This window comes from Cuculus canorus, chromosome 1 (genome assembly GCF_017976375.1).
Source record: "Cuculus canorus isolate bCucCan1 chromosome 1, bCucCan1.pri, whole genome shotgun sequence".
In the NCBI taxonomy this organism is placed as follows: Eukaryota; Metazoa; Chordata; class Aves; order Cuculiformes; family Cuculidae; genus Cuculus; species Cuculus canorus.
This window is the reverse complement of record NC_071401.1, coordinates 170,410,502-170,426,730: the sequence shown is the minus strand read 5'-3', so window position 1 is coordinate 170,426,730 and position 16,229 is coordinate 170,410,502. Positions and strand designations below refer to the sequence as shown.

At 40.4% G+C, this 16,229-nt stretch overlaps 1 protein-coding gene and 1 non-coding gene across 3 annotated transcripts; both read right to left on the bottom strand.

The window, feature by feature from the left end:
• Positions 1-411: 411 nt before the first annotated feature.
• SLC25A3 (solute carrier family 25 member 3) lies at positions 412-9,829 on the bottom strand. Of its 2 annotated transcripts, none has more exons than XM_054069879.1 (8): positions 9,690-9,829; positions 9,381-9,525; positions 5,851-5,972; positions 2,700-2,879; positions 2,401-2,582; positions 1,503-1,675; positions 853-963; positions 412-744 (listed from the first exon to the last, which is right to left on the bottom strand). In XM_054069879.1, the coding sequence occupies exons 2-8, from the start codon at positions 9,517-9,519 to the stop codon at positions 584-586; spliced, it is 1,068 nt and encodes a 355-aa protein (XP_053925854.1). In that variant the 5' UTR covers positions 9,520-9,525; positions 9,690-9,829; the 3' UTR covers positions 412-583. The 2 variants fall into 2 exon arrangements, with proteins under 2 accessions (XP_053925854.1, XP_053925848.1); XM_054069873.1 differs by lacking the exon at positions 5,851-5,972 and adding an exon at positions 5,564-5,685 and having other exon boundaries at positions 9,690-9,828.
• On the bottom strand, positions 1,982-2,221 carry LOC128851049 (small nucleolar RNA SNORA53). The gene has a single exon (XR_008448338.1). It is a non-coding gene; the product is annotated as a small nucleolar RNA SNORA53 (small nucleolar RNA).
• Positions 9,830-16,229: the final 6,400 nt, after the last annotated feature.

Sequence of the window (16,229 nt, the reverse complement as noted above, 5' to 3'; positions counted from 1 at the left end):
AATTATTCAAGTAAGCAAAAGTTAATATATGTGGGGACGACCACCCCAAAGCAGAAATTGCTCTACCATACATAAGGCTCCTTTCATCCCTATGAAGAACACTGATGATATGCCCAGGATGCCCTATAAGACTGCAGTCTCATCTCAGCCAGCTGTTCAGCTATTGTACAGCAACAGCTTATTATAGGCAAATACAACAGTACACAGAACTGCAGCTAATTTCTGCAGTTCTGTGAGGACAGGTTCTTGGCACTTCTCTGGAAAAAGTGAAAGCCTCTTTTTGTTACAATCGTTTCACAATTCTCTAGCTCCTAAAGCACTGAATACATTCTTTTTTTTTTTGGGGGGGTGGGGTGGGGAGGAGTATTTGAGGTATTTGCTGCTATGAAATGAAGCTTACATATGCAGTAGTGAACAGACACTAAGCACTCCGTTTCTCATTTATTCCAGGCAATGATAGTGGCAGAATTTAAACCCTCATGCAGGACGAGGGCACAGCAAATAATGACATAACATAGAGTTTGTTTTCTACATAGTCAAATATATAAAAGTCATGGGACAGCCAGCATAGTCCATGAGCTGTCTATTCAGTTAGACCAAGCTTCTTCTTCAGAGATTCTGGCATTTCAGGTGGAGGTGGACGAGGAAGTCTGAAATAAACCTTCACAGAATCATAGATGAACCACTGTAGTGCAGTCAGGGTACCAATCATAATGATACGAGCAAACAGACCTTTCCATACACCTGCAGACCAAAACATAAAAGCAGGAGTAGCATAAGAAGCCAGGAAAAAAAAAATCCTCCCCAAAATACCGCAACCACTTGATCAAAAACATGAAAGCACAGATATACCTTTGAATCCAAGCCTCACAAGAACCTGGGAAGCAGAACTGCCCTTTTCTTTGTTCAAAACAGACACCACGGAGTCAGCAGGATGGGAAACAATTGCACAGAACACACCAGCTGAAAGAATAATTTGACATTAGATCTGTGGTGTTTTAATGTATACAGTAATAGTACAGCTAAGTACAACCAACTGAAACCACAATTTCTAATAAACTGCTAATAAACCACACAGGTCAAGCCTCCTGATATCCTGAAAGGATGGCAGGTACATACTTATGATGTGACACGAGACTAAGAAAACCTCAGTTCTGTTCTTGCAACACCTCTTCTCCTAAAATAAAACTCCTTCTGAATCTTTGGATATTGATATCTCCCCTTCCTTAAACCTTCCCCAGTTTAGCAAAGATGCAAGATTTTTCACTTAAATCACCTTAATTAGACAGTAACATTGGTAATACATCAGAACAATTAAGTGTGTTATCCGACTACTGACACATTTTCAACTTACGGATTGAATATAATTTTTCAACTGCACATTTTAAAATTATAAGTAAATTCTTCCATTTTAGTTACATCTATTTGACATTCTGAAAAGGGATAGGCTTCTAGAATTGCAGTAGTCCATTAATGAAGTGTAGGACTTAAAGGTTTCTTACCAATATAGCCTGCAACGAATGTGACTACCAGCTGTTCTCCTTTTGAACATTCACTTCGTGGCTTGGGAACAACATACTTGTAGAGAGCTTCAACAGTACGTTCAAAGCAGGCAAATTTCATCATTGTGTACGGAATCTGCCTCATCCATAGTGGAGCAACACCTTTATAGAAACTTAACCAGAGAAGAGACAAACTCAGCTTCATTTTCTCCATTATTTAAGGTACATTTCTAACTTGAAAAAAAATGAGTTTATTGTTGTTATTGAGAATACAATTTCCAGATACTGACACTGTAAGACCCAAGTTTCTCAGTACTTACAGAACAGAAATTGAAGTTTTATTAGTTCCCGAGTACTAACTTAACACAGCCACACAAATCAGAATTTACCTGATCCCTAAGCTACAGTTATTTTTGTAGCCACTCTTCAGATTACAATGTATAACAGTAATGCAGTACTGATACAAGTACAGTAAGGCTCATGTCCGCATATCAGCCCAGTCCTGACAGTGATAAATGACTTGTATATTTACAGCCACTTCTATCAGAACAGAAAGCTAACATGCAGTTATATTACTCTTACATGCCAATGACTCAAGCATCTTTGACTGTACAACCAAAAAGTTGCTGAATACCTTGGACTGGAACTGCTAGAAACTGAAGTTATCTAGCAGAACTCAGCACAAAGATACCCACAAAGATGGATCTAAGGAGCATGTAGAATTAACAGCCAGTTCAGCACAGATTCCCTGAAGTATGTTGTTACCTCAAAATACATAGACCAAAAAGTATTACACAAGCTAAAGCAAAATATTTTTAGTAACAGTCTTACATTAGGAAAAAATACTCAAAATCAAGAACCTGACAGAGAGTAAAAATTAAAATAAAGAGATACTTACGCCCAGATTCCTTCTTCTCCAAACATTTTAGGTGCGGCCTGCCGCAGAGTGTTAGCATATCCAGGCTGTGTCTGAATACGAACTTTAGCAGCTTCCATGGGAGCCAGAGCAATGTCAGCAAAAAACTCCGCACTGGCAGATGCAGCTAAATATAACGAAGTACGCCACAAATATGCATTTTCCTGAAGTGAATTTAAACACAAACTTTTATTAATGAATAGTGCTTTTGTGATGACTCTGTATTACTAATACTATTATATTGCAGATACACAGCCTTGTGTAAACCACTCAAGGCTTACCTCTCCAAGCATGTTGCCATATAGGATTTTGAAAACTTCATAGAAACCAAATTTACAAAGCCCCTGCATGGAATATCCAATAAACGTTGGAGCCCATCCCTTAGCCAAGCCACGAACGCCATCTTCTTTGAGTGTCACTGAAAATCCATTGAAGATGCCCTTGTATTTTTGTGGATCAACCTAAACAGAATAGACAGTTAGTTGCTTGATACAACTTATTATTTTCCCTCTCACCTTCCTATCGGAAATATAAAATCTGGAAATTACTCATGCAGACTTCCTAAGGTTCCCTAGACAGAAGATGTACTAACCACAAGGTTACACTAATGTAACCCTAACAGTTACTTGTTAGTCTCAAATCCTAACTTATTTTAACAGCCAGTATGTTCCTCAATAGTCAGGAAACAACAAACTGTCTGAATTTTGCTTTACATTTATTCTCCAAATCAAAAATACAACTTTCTGTATTGAAAAAATTGCAGAAAACACTATTCCAACACTGTCAGTAGCATACTGTTATAATTATGTTTAGATCAGATTCTTTAAAAATTTGACAGCTGCTGTCAGCAATCTCATCCATTCTACGTGTCACACTATATACATTCAAGTGTCACCACAAACCAATCCTGATGAGTTATGAGATTCATAATCAGAAAACATATTAGTTTGATACCTCCAGACAGTCAGCTGGAGCAAAGCGGATCGAAGAGTACTCAAGAACTTCTACACTCATAATCTTGACTTCACAGTAAAGGCTACATATAAAATAATTTCTGTACACAAACCTTTGAGTGCAAATTCATTAATAACTTATCAAAAATTAAAAGAAGACCAACTTGAATAATTATGTTTCATATGAAAGGAAACCATTTAACAGAAATTCTTAACTTGTGTCAGAATGATCTGTTTAAGTCATACCACACTGTTAGGTTTTGTGTCTCACATCATCCAACATTTCCTCAGAGGGATAAAAAGGAAGACAAATAAGTAGAAGTCAAACAAAGCTTTCAGAAAGAGCATATAGGGGACATGTATGCCAGCCTGCAGTGATGGATACTTTGTCTGCAGTCTGGCAACAAGATACTTGAGAAATAGTTCACCTAAACATGCCTATTTTAAAAGATTCAGAATTTTAGAAAATTGCACATTTAATTCAGCACTGTAAAACAAGACTACGTTCATGTCAGAACCATGCTTAATTATGAATGCAAAAGGTAACATCTTCTTAAAAGATATGAGAGGGCAGGCAATGGATTTCTTCCAGGAGAATCTAGGAAGGATTAATAATGTGTTTTGTACTTGATCTGTAGAGATAAATGCTGACAGGTTTTAAAAGGTCACACCTGGAATCCACAGGGAACCCTCCTCTTGCACCTTCCATTAAGTCCTGGAGAAGGAAGGGGAAGTATCACCACCCTTACCATGCAAGAAGCCCAGGACTGGTAGCCAAAGCCTAACACACCCATCAAGAAGTTGAAGCCTGAGAAGTACAAGGCCTTGCTCACAACTGTATATGCAGCTCTCAACTGTATGTATATGCTCACAACTGTATATTGTGTAGCTCTCAGGCTTTTGCCCATTAGCCCAATTTGCAGTCACACTAAGAACTGTCTGAGATACTACACCCTCCTTATATGTGACCAATCTCCTCCTTCTCAGGAAACTCAACCTTAGGCATGGGTAGTCAAGCTACTGACCTTGGATTTTGAAATTTGAACAATGGAAGAGTGCACTTATGCTACATTTTCAGAAATAAACACATACCCAGCTACAGCTATTCCTTATTAGTAGGAATAGAGAACTTCTAGTCAGTTAAGTTGGTCTTAATGCAAATTTTGTAGAAAACAGCATGTTGCCCTGATTTGATGCAGCCTGTGATTGCCCAATGTGTGCAGAACTACCAGCTTAAGCCTGAAGTTTTGGGTGTTCTGAAGTATCAAAAAAATACTTTCTTGTAAAGAATGCTAAATGAAGGCCTTCCAGAAAAACACAATTTGAAGAGTATCATATGCAGAGTATGAAGATGCATATGCATACGAAGACTATCGTAGTGTGGCTAGTAGGCTGGACTAATTCACAGTTCCCTTCTCGTTTCAGAATCTCAAGTATTCCAAAACTGCCACTTTTATAATCAGTGTCAGCCTACACAACAGGGAAGTCATTAACTAACATATTTCCAGAAACTTAGAATCATGTTTTAATTTGCTTCGATCTTGAGGCACAGACTTGCCTGAATAAATCCATTAGTATGTTTTTATCCACAGCTGTTCACTAACTATACAAATGTAATGGGGAAGCTACTATTGCAAATTATGTGCAATGTGACAACCCTCCTTTCAGTACAATCAAGAACGACTTCAAGGAAACTAGCGATGAGCACCAATGGCCTTACCAATATCATATCAAGTTTTACCCACTCGATTCCAAGTGACATCATTAGAAAGCATCTGATTCATAAGCCATGCAGAGATGTCCACAATGTTAATGAATCAAATCATACATGCATGTCACTTCAGGCTAAAAAGCGTAGATCTTCAGAAGACCAAAGATACTATTTCTTTCATCCTAAAGCACACAAATAGTGCTAGATGGCCTACCAGCCAGCAAAGAATAGCAATGTCATGGGTGCCTTTTTAGCAAATATAGCCACTTAAAGGTGCCTTAAATATAGTCAATAATCAATCCAGCTTATCCTAAATGCCTCTGCTACTCTTGAAGGTGGTTTTTTGTTAGTCTTACACAGCAGTAGACTTGACTAAGTTTACTCACTTCCTGTCATCCAGAAGACTGCATCCCTACTGTAAACTCTTAATATGCTGGCTACATGGAGAAAAAGTTTAAGAAACATTTAAGTTAATACAAACCTGCATACGACATTTCACTAAATCCAGTGGTACAACAGCAGTATGTGTCAGGCCACAACTTAGGACCCCACCAACGCCACAGAGAGCGTAAAACTTGAGCGAGCCATATTCACAACTGTATTCTGCAGCAAAAGATAAAGACACACCATGCTTTTATATACAACTCCATGCACTGTTGGACAGTGCTGTCCAGGGGATATTTTATGCCTCTGATTCATTAGTAGATTAATTATACCACACTAAACATGCTTTGTCAATGTCACCACACATCGACATGCAGAACAAACCTGCATTCTGCATTTAACCAGGTCTAGAGGAACCAGTGCTGTATGTGTTGTTCCACAGCTAATAATTCCACCAAGGCCACAAAGCAGAAAAAATCTGCCTGAGCCATATGCACAGCTGTATTCTAGTTAATAGAAAAAAAAAAATTACATATATATACATGTATTCAATCATAAATGGTAATAAAGATCAAAAGAGAAACAAAACTGATGGAAATAGACAGAGTGCTACCTTCCCAAAAGCATTAAACTTATAGGCTGTATTATTCAATTGTAGTGTATACTAAAAAAATCCCTTGCTGTAAATTAACACCTTTTCAACTGACAAGATATGATTCCAGGCCTTCCATATTGAATTTGTTCCTTTAAAAAAAGCAATGGAACAAACAGTATTAGCTCACAGCACATTTAAGCCATAGAAATTCATCCCAGAAGTTGCTAGTGGAAATTAAGACTCAAAGTTGCAACATCCAATATTTTCTTAAACCAAGGAATTAAGCAAAAAGACAGTTCCTCTAGCTTTCTGGAGACAATTTCTTTGGTTAAATATTCTGTGATAGTGCAACTTCTGTATTTGAGTAATGATCACATAGACCTATGTGATCAGTGTTGGATTATTCTTTATACAGATATATTTTGAAGCATTTTTCAGACTTTTTATACAGACAAATATATATTTGAACTCATGTTCAAATACAGAGCCTCAGATTTATGCAGCTCGTTTCATGAAATTACAGAATTTTATTCATCATCACATTCAATGCTCATAAACATGGTTCATTCAAGAACCTTTCAGATCACATTTAATCAAAGAATATTTCATTTGGATTGTTCCATGCAGTACTGTTCATAAAATCATCCAGACTTAAATAGCAAGTTATGAATTTTCACAAATTCCAATAGAGCAAAGTTACTGGAGCTGAAAAACAAGAATAAGTTTCACTTTTCCATTTTTGAAGAAGCCAGAGTGTATGATGACATGCAATCAGAAAACATTTACATTTACAATTAACAGTATGCAATAAGTATAAAGTAGCAGCACAATCCTGCTACTATGCTTAGCATTCTAAGCATATGAGCAAAAGTAAAACTAATATACTGAATAAGCATATAGAAAACAATACACTACATAGGAAACATTCCCCAGATTAAAAAAGAATATTCTAGTCACTATTAGATCTATTGGTGTTACTCTAATATGATGGAATAGACCCTAAATTGTTACACTGATTTGATGGGAAGTATCTCCAGAGAAACATTAATGAAAAACAAAGGATGGCAAAAATCTGTCTTAAACAGAGCTTCTTTGTGTGTCTTTTTTTTCACTTCTGAAATAAATTCCTTCATGAACACCAATAAAAATTTACAATTACATTCAACAGCAGCTAGACAGCATGAGTTAACATTAGCAGGCTTATCCAGTTCATAAGTTTCCTATCTTAAGAGGCCTTTCCCAAAATGTTCCAGATTTTACATCACATTCCACTTACACATTTCTCACCTTACTCTATAAAACTAATTGCCAAGACCGTAAAAATATCATCTTTATTTTACTCTAAATTCACAAACATAAAATCATAGATACTGTATTAAGCCTAAACTTGAAGCAAGAAATCAGTTAACAGTCAGAATAACGCATAATCTATGAGAATTTTGAAAACTGAGATACTGGTCAGGACTGTGAATACACTGTTCTGGGACATACATGTACCTCTAAACAGCTTAGTTACGCTGGTAGATTTGCAGACAACAGTAATAGTCTGTTTACAACTTGCCAGAATGACTGGTTAGAACACAAACAAGGCCTAGGCAGGTGTAATCAGAAAACAGAGACTGAGTCTATATTACAGGGTCGCTCTGTCTAGCTGCATCTTTGGCTTGCAGCACAAAAATACTGCAGTAGTTACTCTGCTGTCCCAATACCAGAAATGTTTGTTCACACTCCCTTTTTCATGACAATTTGCTGTTAGAATTCATGTTCCTCAACTGCCAGAGGCACGCATTCGTAGAAGCCACAGAACAGTGAAGTTTTATGTATCTACTTTATTACAATGCTATTTAGACTGGCCTGTCAGCTAGGTGTTCAAAAGCAGTAATTAAGAAAAGTAAACCAGTATCCATTAGGCCTGATCTTTACAGGTAATTAATTTCATAGTGGTATTAGGGAAAAAAGCCACAGTAGATGCCAGAATTTCTATGTCAGAAGTAGAGTCAAATTTCCCAAAAAAAATGCTACCTGAAAAGAGAACCACCTAAACACGTAGTATGGAAGGGAAGAAAACCTAGATATTGACTTAAGAAAAATACCCTGAAGCTGCTAAAAAATAAATATACAGCATAAACCAGTGTCCGCTCTGTTAAGACACTGACATTACAACCATTTCATTTATTTGCTTCTAATCTGACACATTAACAAGGACAAATTCCAAGAGCTGATCATAAAACACTTTGTCTCTGAGCTGCGTTATGCTTGCTGTCCGGAGCTGAACTCAGGTCTTGTGGTTTGTACTGACTTTGTGTGACCTTGTGTAAGGTCGGATATCTTCTGCAACGTGTTACTCTCTCAATACGAAGGCCAGAGAATGAACTGGTACATGAAATAATGAACATAGCAGAAAGGACTACAAAAGACTAACAGTCTGGTCACCTTTGACTGCGCCAGCCCAGCAACAGGATGAAGATTAAGCATAATGCTCCTAGGAAATACCTATGTCTACTGAATAAGCTTAGCTTTTAGTGCTTTACTTAGCTAGCAACAAGGCTACCACACTGAAAGCCAGAAGTACTTCCTTGAAAACCTAATGAAATCCAATACCCCCTTCTGTTTCTCTTTCATGCATGACATGAATACTCATGGAAGAGCATCGACATACTTCAATAATCACAATACTTCAGAAGACATATCTTACTAAAAGCACTTCCTTTTTTTTTATATAAAAACAGGGAAATGCTTTTAAGTTGTTAACAACTTAAAAGAGCTAGAATTTTAACATCTACCTCTGCTGTTAGGAGTACCATCAAGGTGTGACCTTCAGGAGTCATGAAAGTGATTAGGTAACATACAGGAAACACACTTAACTCTAAAATGCATCACTGTACCTCTGCACCGTTCTCTGGTGTACGTCCTACAACTATAAGTGGAAATAGATTTAAAAAAACCACAACAGAATGGCTATAACCACCTCTAATATATCTGGATATTCAGATGTCCAGCTGTGAACAAACAGGAAAAACATATGAAGAAAAGAGAAAAAAAACAGAGAGAGATGGTCTTTCAAAGGCATCCAGGTTCAGACGGCTGCTCTTCTCCATGGAATGAAATGGTGCGGGCCTACAGCCTCATTCCCCGATTCCTGTAGGCCCAGGAGAGCCACAAAAAACACTTTTCCATCTCCAAAACGGCGCTCCCCCTGCCCCGAAGCCTCCCCGGAGCCCCTCCCGGCCGCAGAGGCGCTGCAGGAGCAGCGGAGGCCGCAGCACCGCCCGTGCCCTTCCTCGTCCTCCAAACGGGCGCTCCCCCCCCCCACTCTCACCTTCTTCGGCGGCCGCTGCCGCCAGGCTCCGCCGCGTGGCGGGCGGCTCCGTGCGCCTCCTCACGCCATCCTGGCCCAGCTGGAAGTGCGGCGCACAGAACGGGTTGAGCCGGGAGAGCGGCGCGATGGACGAGAACATGGTGACCTGAGGCGGGCGACAAGAGGAGAGCGACGTGGCACGGTAGAGCCCGGACACGGAGGAGAAAAGGGAGGGATGAGGGTCCCGGCCGGGGGGCCCCGCGCCCGCCAGGCAGCCCCGTCCCTCGCCCCTCGGCCGGCACCGGGCCCCGCCGGGCGGCCCACACTCACCTCCTAAGATGGCGGCGGCGCGCGAACCAGCTGCACGCGCACCCGGCTCAGTCACTTTGTCCTTCGCCGGCGTGGGGGGGCGGGGCCGCGGCCCAACAAACCGCGCGGCGATTGGCGGCATGAGGCGCAGGCGCGGTGGGGCCGAGGCCCTGCCCTGCCCCTCCGCCCCCGAATGGGGGACGGGAACCGCTTGTCGAACATCGAGATATGCATAAAACCATATCGTCTCGCAGGGAACTAACTGATCAGAGACAGCTGCTTCAACTGCCTCCTGTGTCCGCACTCCAGCCTGTATGATTTACCAGAGTCAAATGTATTAGTTTAAGACGCTACCCCCACGCCTGGTTTGAACTCCTGCTTGGACTTTTTCTCAGTCAAAAGCAAGAATTTTGATGAGATTCAACCTTCACCTACCAGGAATAAATAGATATTATACTACTGGATAACAGCTGTCACCTGCAATCTGGGAGGCTTTGACATGGGGTGAGACCTCATCTGGAGTATTGTGTCCAGTTCTGGAATCCTCAACATAAGGAGATGGAGCTGTTGCAATGGGTCCAGAGGAGGGCTACAAGGATGGTCAGAGGGCTGGAGCACCTCCCATAGGAGGACAGGCTGAGAGAGTTGGGGTTGTTTAGTCTGGAGAAGAGAAGGCTCCGAGGAGACCTTATAGTGACCTTCTAGTGGCAACAGGCTACAAGAAAGCTGGGGAGGGACTGTTCACAAAGGCTTGTAGTGATAGGACGAGGGGCAATGGGTATAAACTGGAGAGGGGCAGATTTAGGCTAGACGTAAGGAAGAATTTCTTCACCGTGAGAGTGGTGAGGCACTGGCACAGCTTGCCCAGAGTAGCTGTGGCTGCCCCATCCCTGGAGGCGTTCAAGGCCAGATTGGATGGGGTCTTAGACAGCCTCATCTAGTGGGAGGTGTCCCTGTCCATGGCAGGGGGGTTGGAACCGGATGATTTTTAAGGTCCCTTCCAACCCCAGCTATTCTATGATTCTATATTACCTGCCATCACTGCAGCCAGGGCCACTGGCCACTCACCTGTTCATGAAGCTGTGAAGCACAGATTACAGGATTGGTGCTCTTAGCAGATGACTTTGAGCCAAATACACTCCTGAAACTTTTCTACAGGGGTATAAGGCATTGCCATGCTAAGCCATCTGTGCAGACTTATCTTTCTTTATCTTTGTGTAAACTTAGCCAGACTTGAGGGATCTCCAACCTCTTCACTCAAGTATTCCAGACAGACCAGCCCCTTTGGGACTTTCCCTAGCTGGGGAAGGGGCAGCACTGCTAGCCTCTGGAGACAGTGCCAAAGCGCTCTGTGCTCCCCATGGATGCTGTTGCCAAGGTCAGCTGCAGCACACTTGAGGACAGCAGCGCTTTCATGCTGAAGGCCGGTAGGGAGGGCTGTTCCGTGGGGAGTCAGGGGCATAGCGGTGCCCCCTCCCTGCCTTAAAGCCTCTATTGGAGCTCTCCTGCCCCATCCCTGGGGACTGGCCAATTCCCCACGTGCTCCCCATACCCTCAGGCACCTGCAGTGCAGCCAGGGCTGCATATGGCACCAGCCTGCTGCTGGCACTGGCAGGTCAGCCGTGACTCGTGCTTGGTACTTTGAATCACCCCCAGCTTAAACAAGTCCTCAGTGGCGCTCCAGATTCATGTTCTGCTTACTAGCATCCAGTAATCCTTCCTACTAAGTCTGGTAAATGCAAGACCCCACTCCCTTAACGTAAGGTTCACCCCTCTGACCAGGCTCCTGGTGCAGGGCAGTGAGAGACCAAGCACGGTCAGGCCACCACCACACTGGCTGGCTGCAGGCTCTACAGCTGCATTTGGCCTCGGCAGGACAAGCTTGCAAGGAATCATGACAATTCCAATGCTTCCACAGCTGCAACCGTACAGAAGAATTGCTACTTAACCAGGTTTGTTGAAAGTAGAATGTAACACAGCACGCATGATTGGCCTCAACTACCTTAAACTCCGCCTTTTCTAATGACTTCACCCATTTTAGTTGATTTACACAGCATAAAGCTGGCACAACACAGTTCAGCTCTACAGTTATTGAAGAGATAAGAACTCCAGGTTTTCACCATCTTTATCACTTCCCTTCCATTGCACTGCTCTGTAATAACACCAGCACAGAAGACAGCAAAGCAGGAGGCGCCCACTGAATGTCCCAGCTACTCCTGCCAGGCACAGAGCCATAATGCAATTGACAGTGCATCTGCGCCCCTTCAGTCAACTCAGCAGCTCTGACTCAACTTCCCTGGAGGACAGCCTGTCACACCACCGTTAGGACTTGGCTCTGCTTGCTGCATTTCACAACAAAGTTGATCCAGGCAGACTGTTAAACAGCAAAAGTGACACATACCTAACAATGCTGCTACTGAAGTCTAGATTGGCTAAATCCGCCTTGAGTAAACTAGACTCCAGCTGCCGAGTGGGATAAGGTCAGCTGAAGCTTGCATTCTTTAAATACTTGTTTAGCAACCAGCCAAGAGTGTTAAATACTGTTCATTTCACTGCCATTGGCACCAATGAAGACATGCCAGAATTGCTCCTTTTTGCCATTACTTGTTCTGCTGGCCCCATAGCTAAACAGTTGTTGGTAGCAGTTTTTTACCTAAAAGCCAGTGATAATTGTTTTCAATTAGCTAGTAACCTTTAAACACGACTGAAACTTAGGCTCTTATCTTAAAATTGCAGTTTTTGCAGACTCTTCTGATTTTTCAAAATACAGAAAACCTCTGCTCCTTCTAATTATGAAGGATGAACATGTGACTATACACACACACACACCCCCTATGGCAGTGTGTGTGCTACTAGTACTGACAGTTACATCCTGTAAAACAATCAGTTTCTTGGGTTTAGCTGACAATTAACAGCTATACTATTAACAAGTACTATTAAAGAGCAGCCTAACATATCCCTGTGAGAACACACAAATAACATACGCTCCCCCTGAATGCATGATTTTACACAGAAAATCTCTTCAACTTGTTTTCCCAGATGTGAAACAATAAAATAGCAATAGCCTGTCATTCAAACCATCTAGATTAATCTAATATCTTACACACACTGAAGGTACTAATGGATGAAGACCTGAAAGATGTTACCTTTTGGAGTCCAGCTCCATGACGATTCACAGTAGGAAGAGCTACTCTAAATTAAATCCATCCACTAGTTGCTGTCTTAAAATAAATTTCCACAGTTCTAACATTTTGGTGGAGCTTGTAAGTAAAACAGCCATCCAGACCTTTGATAATTAGGTTAGCACAAGTAGCTGCCGTTGTAAGTATATGTTTTATGTAAGTATATGTTTTACTGATTCATTGCATCAGTATCAAAACTACTATATACCATGACTCTAGAGAATCAGTAACCAATCAATTCAAGCAGCAAGTAGGTTTTACAGCCCAAGAGAAGCCTTAACCCTACAGTACCTCCTTCAACAGGATCCAAGGTTGAAGAACAGCAGTCACATCCTCTGAACAGAGGAAATGGTAAAACCTCTCCTATTCTTACTAATCACTGCTGTAACTGTCCTTGTCTGATAGTTTTTTCTAATCTAAATTCTCCCCAGACATCATATGTTTTTCCTCCATAAATTTTCACATTTCTAACCTAAATAATAAATAAAGAAGGCAATGCAGATACACTTTTTAACCACAAGCTACCAAAGCTGACAAAGAATTTTAAAGTGAGGTGAGATAGAAAACTTGAGAAATTATTCTTTCAGCTATTAATGTATACTACTTATAAGCAGACAGGCCACCTGGGACCATTTTACAAGTTGGATTAACTTGTAGACCCTATGCTGTATGAACAAATGCATGTATGCACACATCTGTTGTAGTTTGCTGTTGTACTGGTGCAAAGCAGCCTGATATACTCCCTACAGAAAAAGAAAAGCAAAACTCACCAGAAATTTTTAGACAAACATGGGCAGATTTACCAAAGATAAAAGAAAAACTGTTTTAACAAACACCAAAGGGTATGCTGGAATGCCCAGTTTGTAATCACGTGATTTAACATCATACATCCCAGCCTACCCCTACATCTATTTTCATCAGTCAGATGAAGTTTCTTCTGGTTTTTTTTAAGCTTTTCAGCCCAATATGCAAGTTCAGCCATAACCAAGCAAGCCAAATAAACCATGCACAAAACATGCCATACAGTTTTACAAGCTTCATTTGCAATCATAATTTTTTTCTGCTGTAGAGCCTACTTTTGGAGCTCTATTACTTAAAGGCATTCTTTTTATACTCAGCTTTTTGTATTTAAATCTGCATCAACTACTTAAAACTTTTTTAAAAGGCATTTTGTCCACAGAACCATCTAACATGGCAATTAGCAGGAACTGGGGGGTTTAATACCATGAAGATTTTCATGTTGTGGCACAAGAAACAAATCAAAACACAAAACGATCAAGCCTAGGAGGAACCCAAAAGCACTCTGTAGGGCAGTACTGAGCACACTGCTAGCAAGTAAACTTGGAGAGGAAAAAGCTTCTTCATGTTGTTTCCTACTTAACTATAAATCAAGCTTTCAAAACACACACAGCATTTAAACTTAAGATCCACTTTGAGAGTTTGTCTTGGACACTAGGTATGCTCTCACAGCCTCACCATGGATCAGGTGCCATGAAAATGTCTCAACAATGCAAGTAATATCCTCTAGTGATGTGGAGCCTGATACCAGACTTCTGAGACATGGTTCATGCTAAAAGATTAGCACACAATTTCAAGGGAAAAGTGCAAGCTCTGCTAGACACCTCTAATTCAGACAGGCAAATCAAGACCTGCCATGTTTGCAGCATAATATTCTAAGCAGCATCATCAGTCATGAGAAAAAAAATCCACCAAAAGAAAAGAGATTGTCATGCCTATTAATTTACAAAGGCCTTCCTAAAGCTTTTTGCAGCCTGTGCTCTAAAAGGGACTTGATCAATATTTACTACATCAGAACTCAACTAATTTTTGCAACTGGAATTTGTATACTAATACAAGTCCATAAAATTGCTCTATTTGGAGAACTGTTTCTGAAAGTTTAACCTGGCTCTTTCTAGAAACCAAGATCAACAAAAGCCTTCCTTTTTTTTTTAAAAAAAAAAACACACAAAAAAAAATCTCACCAGCTCCTACTGTTTGGGTACTTTGAAACAACTACGGTATGCTCCAGTGGAACTTACACTGCAGTAGTCAGAAGGCTTTAAGCACATGCAAATAATCAGCTAGTAGCACTACTACTACACGTTACTCTTAAAATTTAACAGGAACAGCTTTAGGAATGCTGGCAAATCCATATTTGGGACTGGGGGAGGAAGGGAGGGAGGGAATAAAGAAGGAATACATTACTATCAGGGCTATCACACACCGTTAGATGCCTCAAGTATAAGAAGCTCACTCATTTCTTGAAGGCACATTGCCTTCCAACTAGACATGAGCTACATGTGGGTTACTTTGAGGACTTAAGCAAAAAAGTTTTTACCTTCTGTGAAGCAATACTGAAGTTGAGAGGTTGCTTTTGGAGATTCTCCAAAACAGTGCATAAATGAAAGAATGACGACATTTAATGGCATTGTAGCTCAGTTTGGGTATTGTTTGTTTTTTTATGATGCTAACAGTATCACTGAAGGAGGTCAACTGAAAGTATTTCATGTAACTAGAAAAGAAAGATATATTTCATGTTAAAATATATAGCAAAGTGGGGTGAAAAATAATTTGAAGTGAAAAGGAAGTTCCCCAAGCACAGAAAAACAAATAAAGACTAGCTTCTGCCCACATCCAAATTAAACGCATAACATAAGCTAAAGGATTATGGTGCAAAGCTATGATTATAGTGTAAGTATGATGAATATTCTAGCAAGTGTTGACATGAACTGCTCCGATTTTATTATTTTTTTTTCTCTAAAACATGTAAGACTACAGCAGCACAAAATGACACCATTTTACATCAGCTGTGTTGCTTTTGCTGCTTTTCAGCAATGCATTTATTTTGGTAAGGAAAATCCACACACATTAAAATCATTTTTATTTTCTGCATTTTGACACCAAAAGTGAATGTCTTATGTTACAATTTTTCTATAGGATGGACAGAAGATTAGGTATTTCAATTACTCAAAAATGCAGATTAAAAGGAAAAAAAAAGGTTAATCTTAACAGAAAAAGTATTGCTTTGCTACAAATCACCATGTTTGTCCCAAAGTTCAGAAAGTAAAGCTTCCCCATAGCTATAGTCTACATAATAGTGGTACCTAGAGTGAAAAGATATTGACTATTAACTAATGTTTTCAGCATTTTCATAAGTAGCACTTTAAGTAGTATGATTTATTGCAATTTTGTACCAAGCAATAAGACCGAACATACGTATGCTGCAGATTTAAGCACACTAAAATGTATACATTCACTTTAAAAAAGTTGTTGCTTACCACTCTTCATTGGTAGTAGTAAAGTCAGCTGCCTGCTCAACTAAGTTACACCATATAGAGTGTTTCAGCATGCTTCCACTGAGAAAAATATTCAACTGCAA

Coding starts and splice junctions, on each gene's coding strand:
- SLC25A3 (XM_054069879.1), bottom strand. CDS start 9,519: ATGTTCTCGTCCATCGCGCCGCTCTCCCGGCTCAACCCGTTCTGTGCG. Junction 5,973..9,380: donor GGCAGCGGCCGCCGAAGAAG/GTGAGAGTGGGG, acceptor TCTATTAACTAG/AATACAGCTGTGCATATGGC. Junction 964..1,502: donor ATTCGTTGCAGGCTATATTG/GTAAGAAACCTT, acceptor TTATTCTTTCAG/CTGGTGTGTTCTGTGCAATT.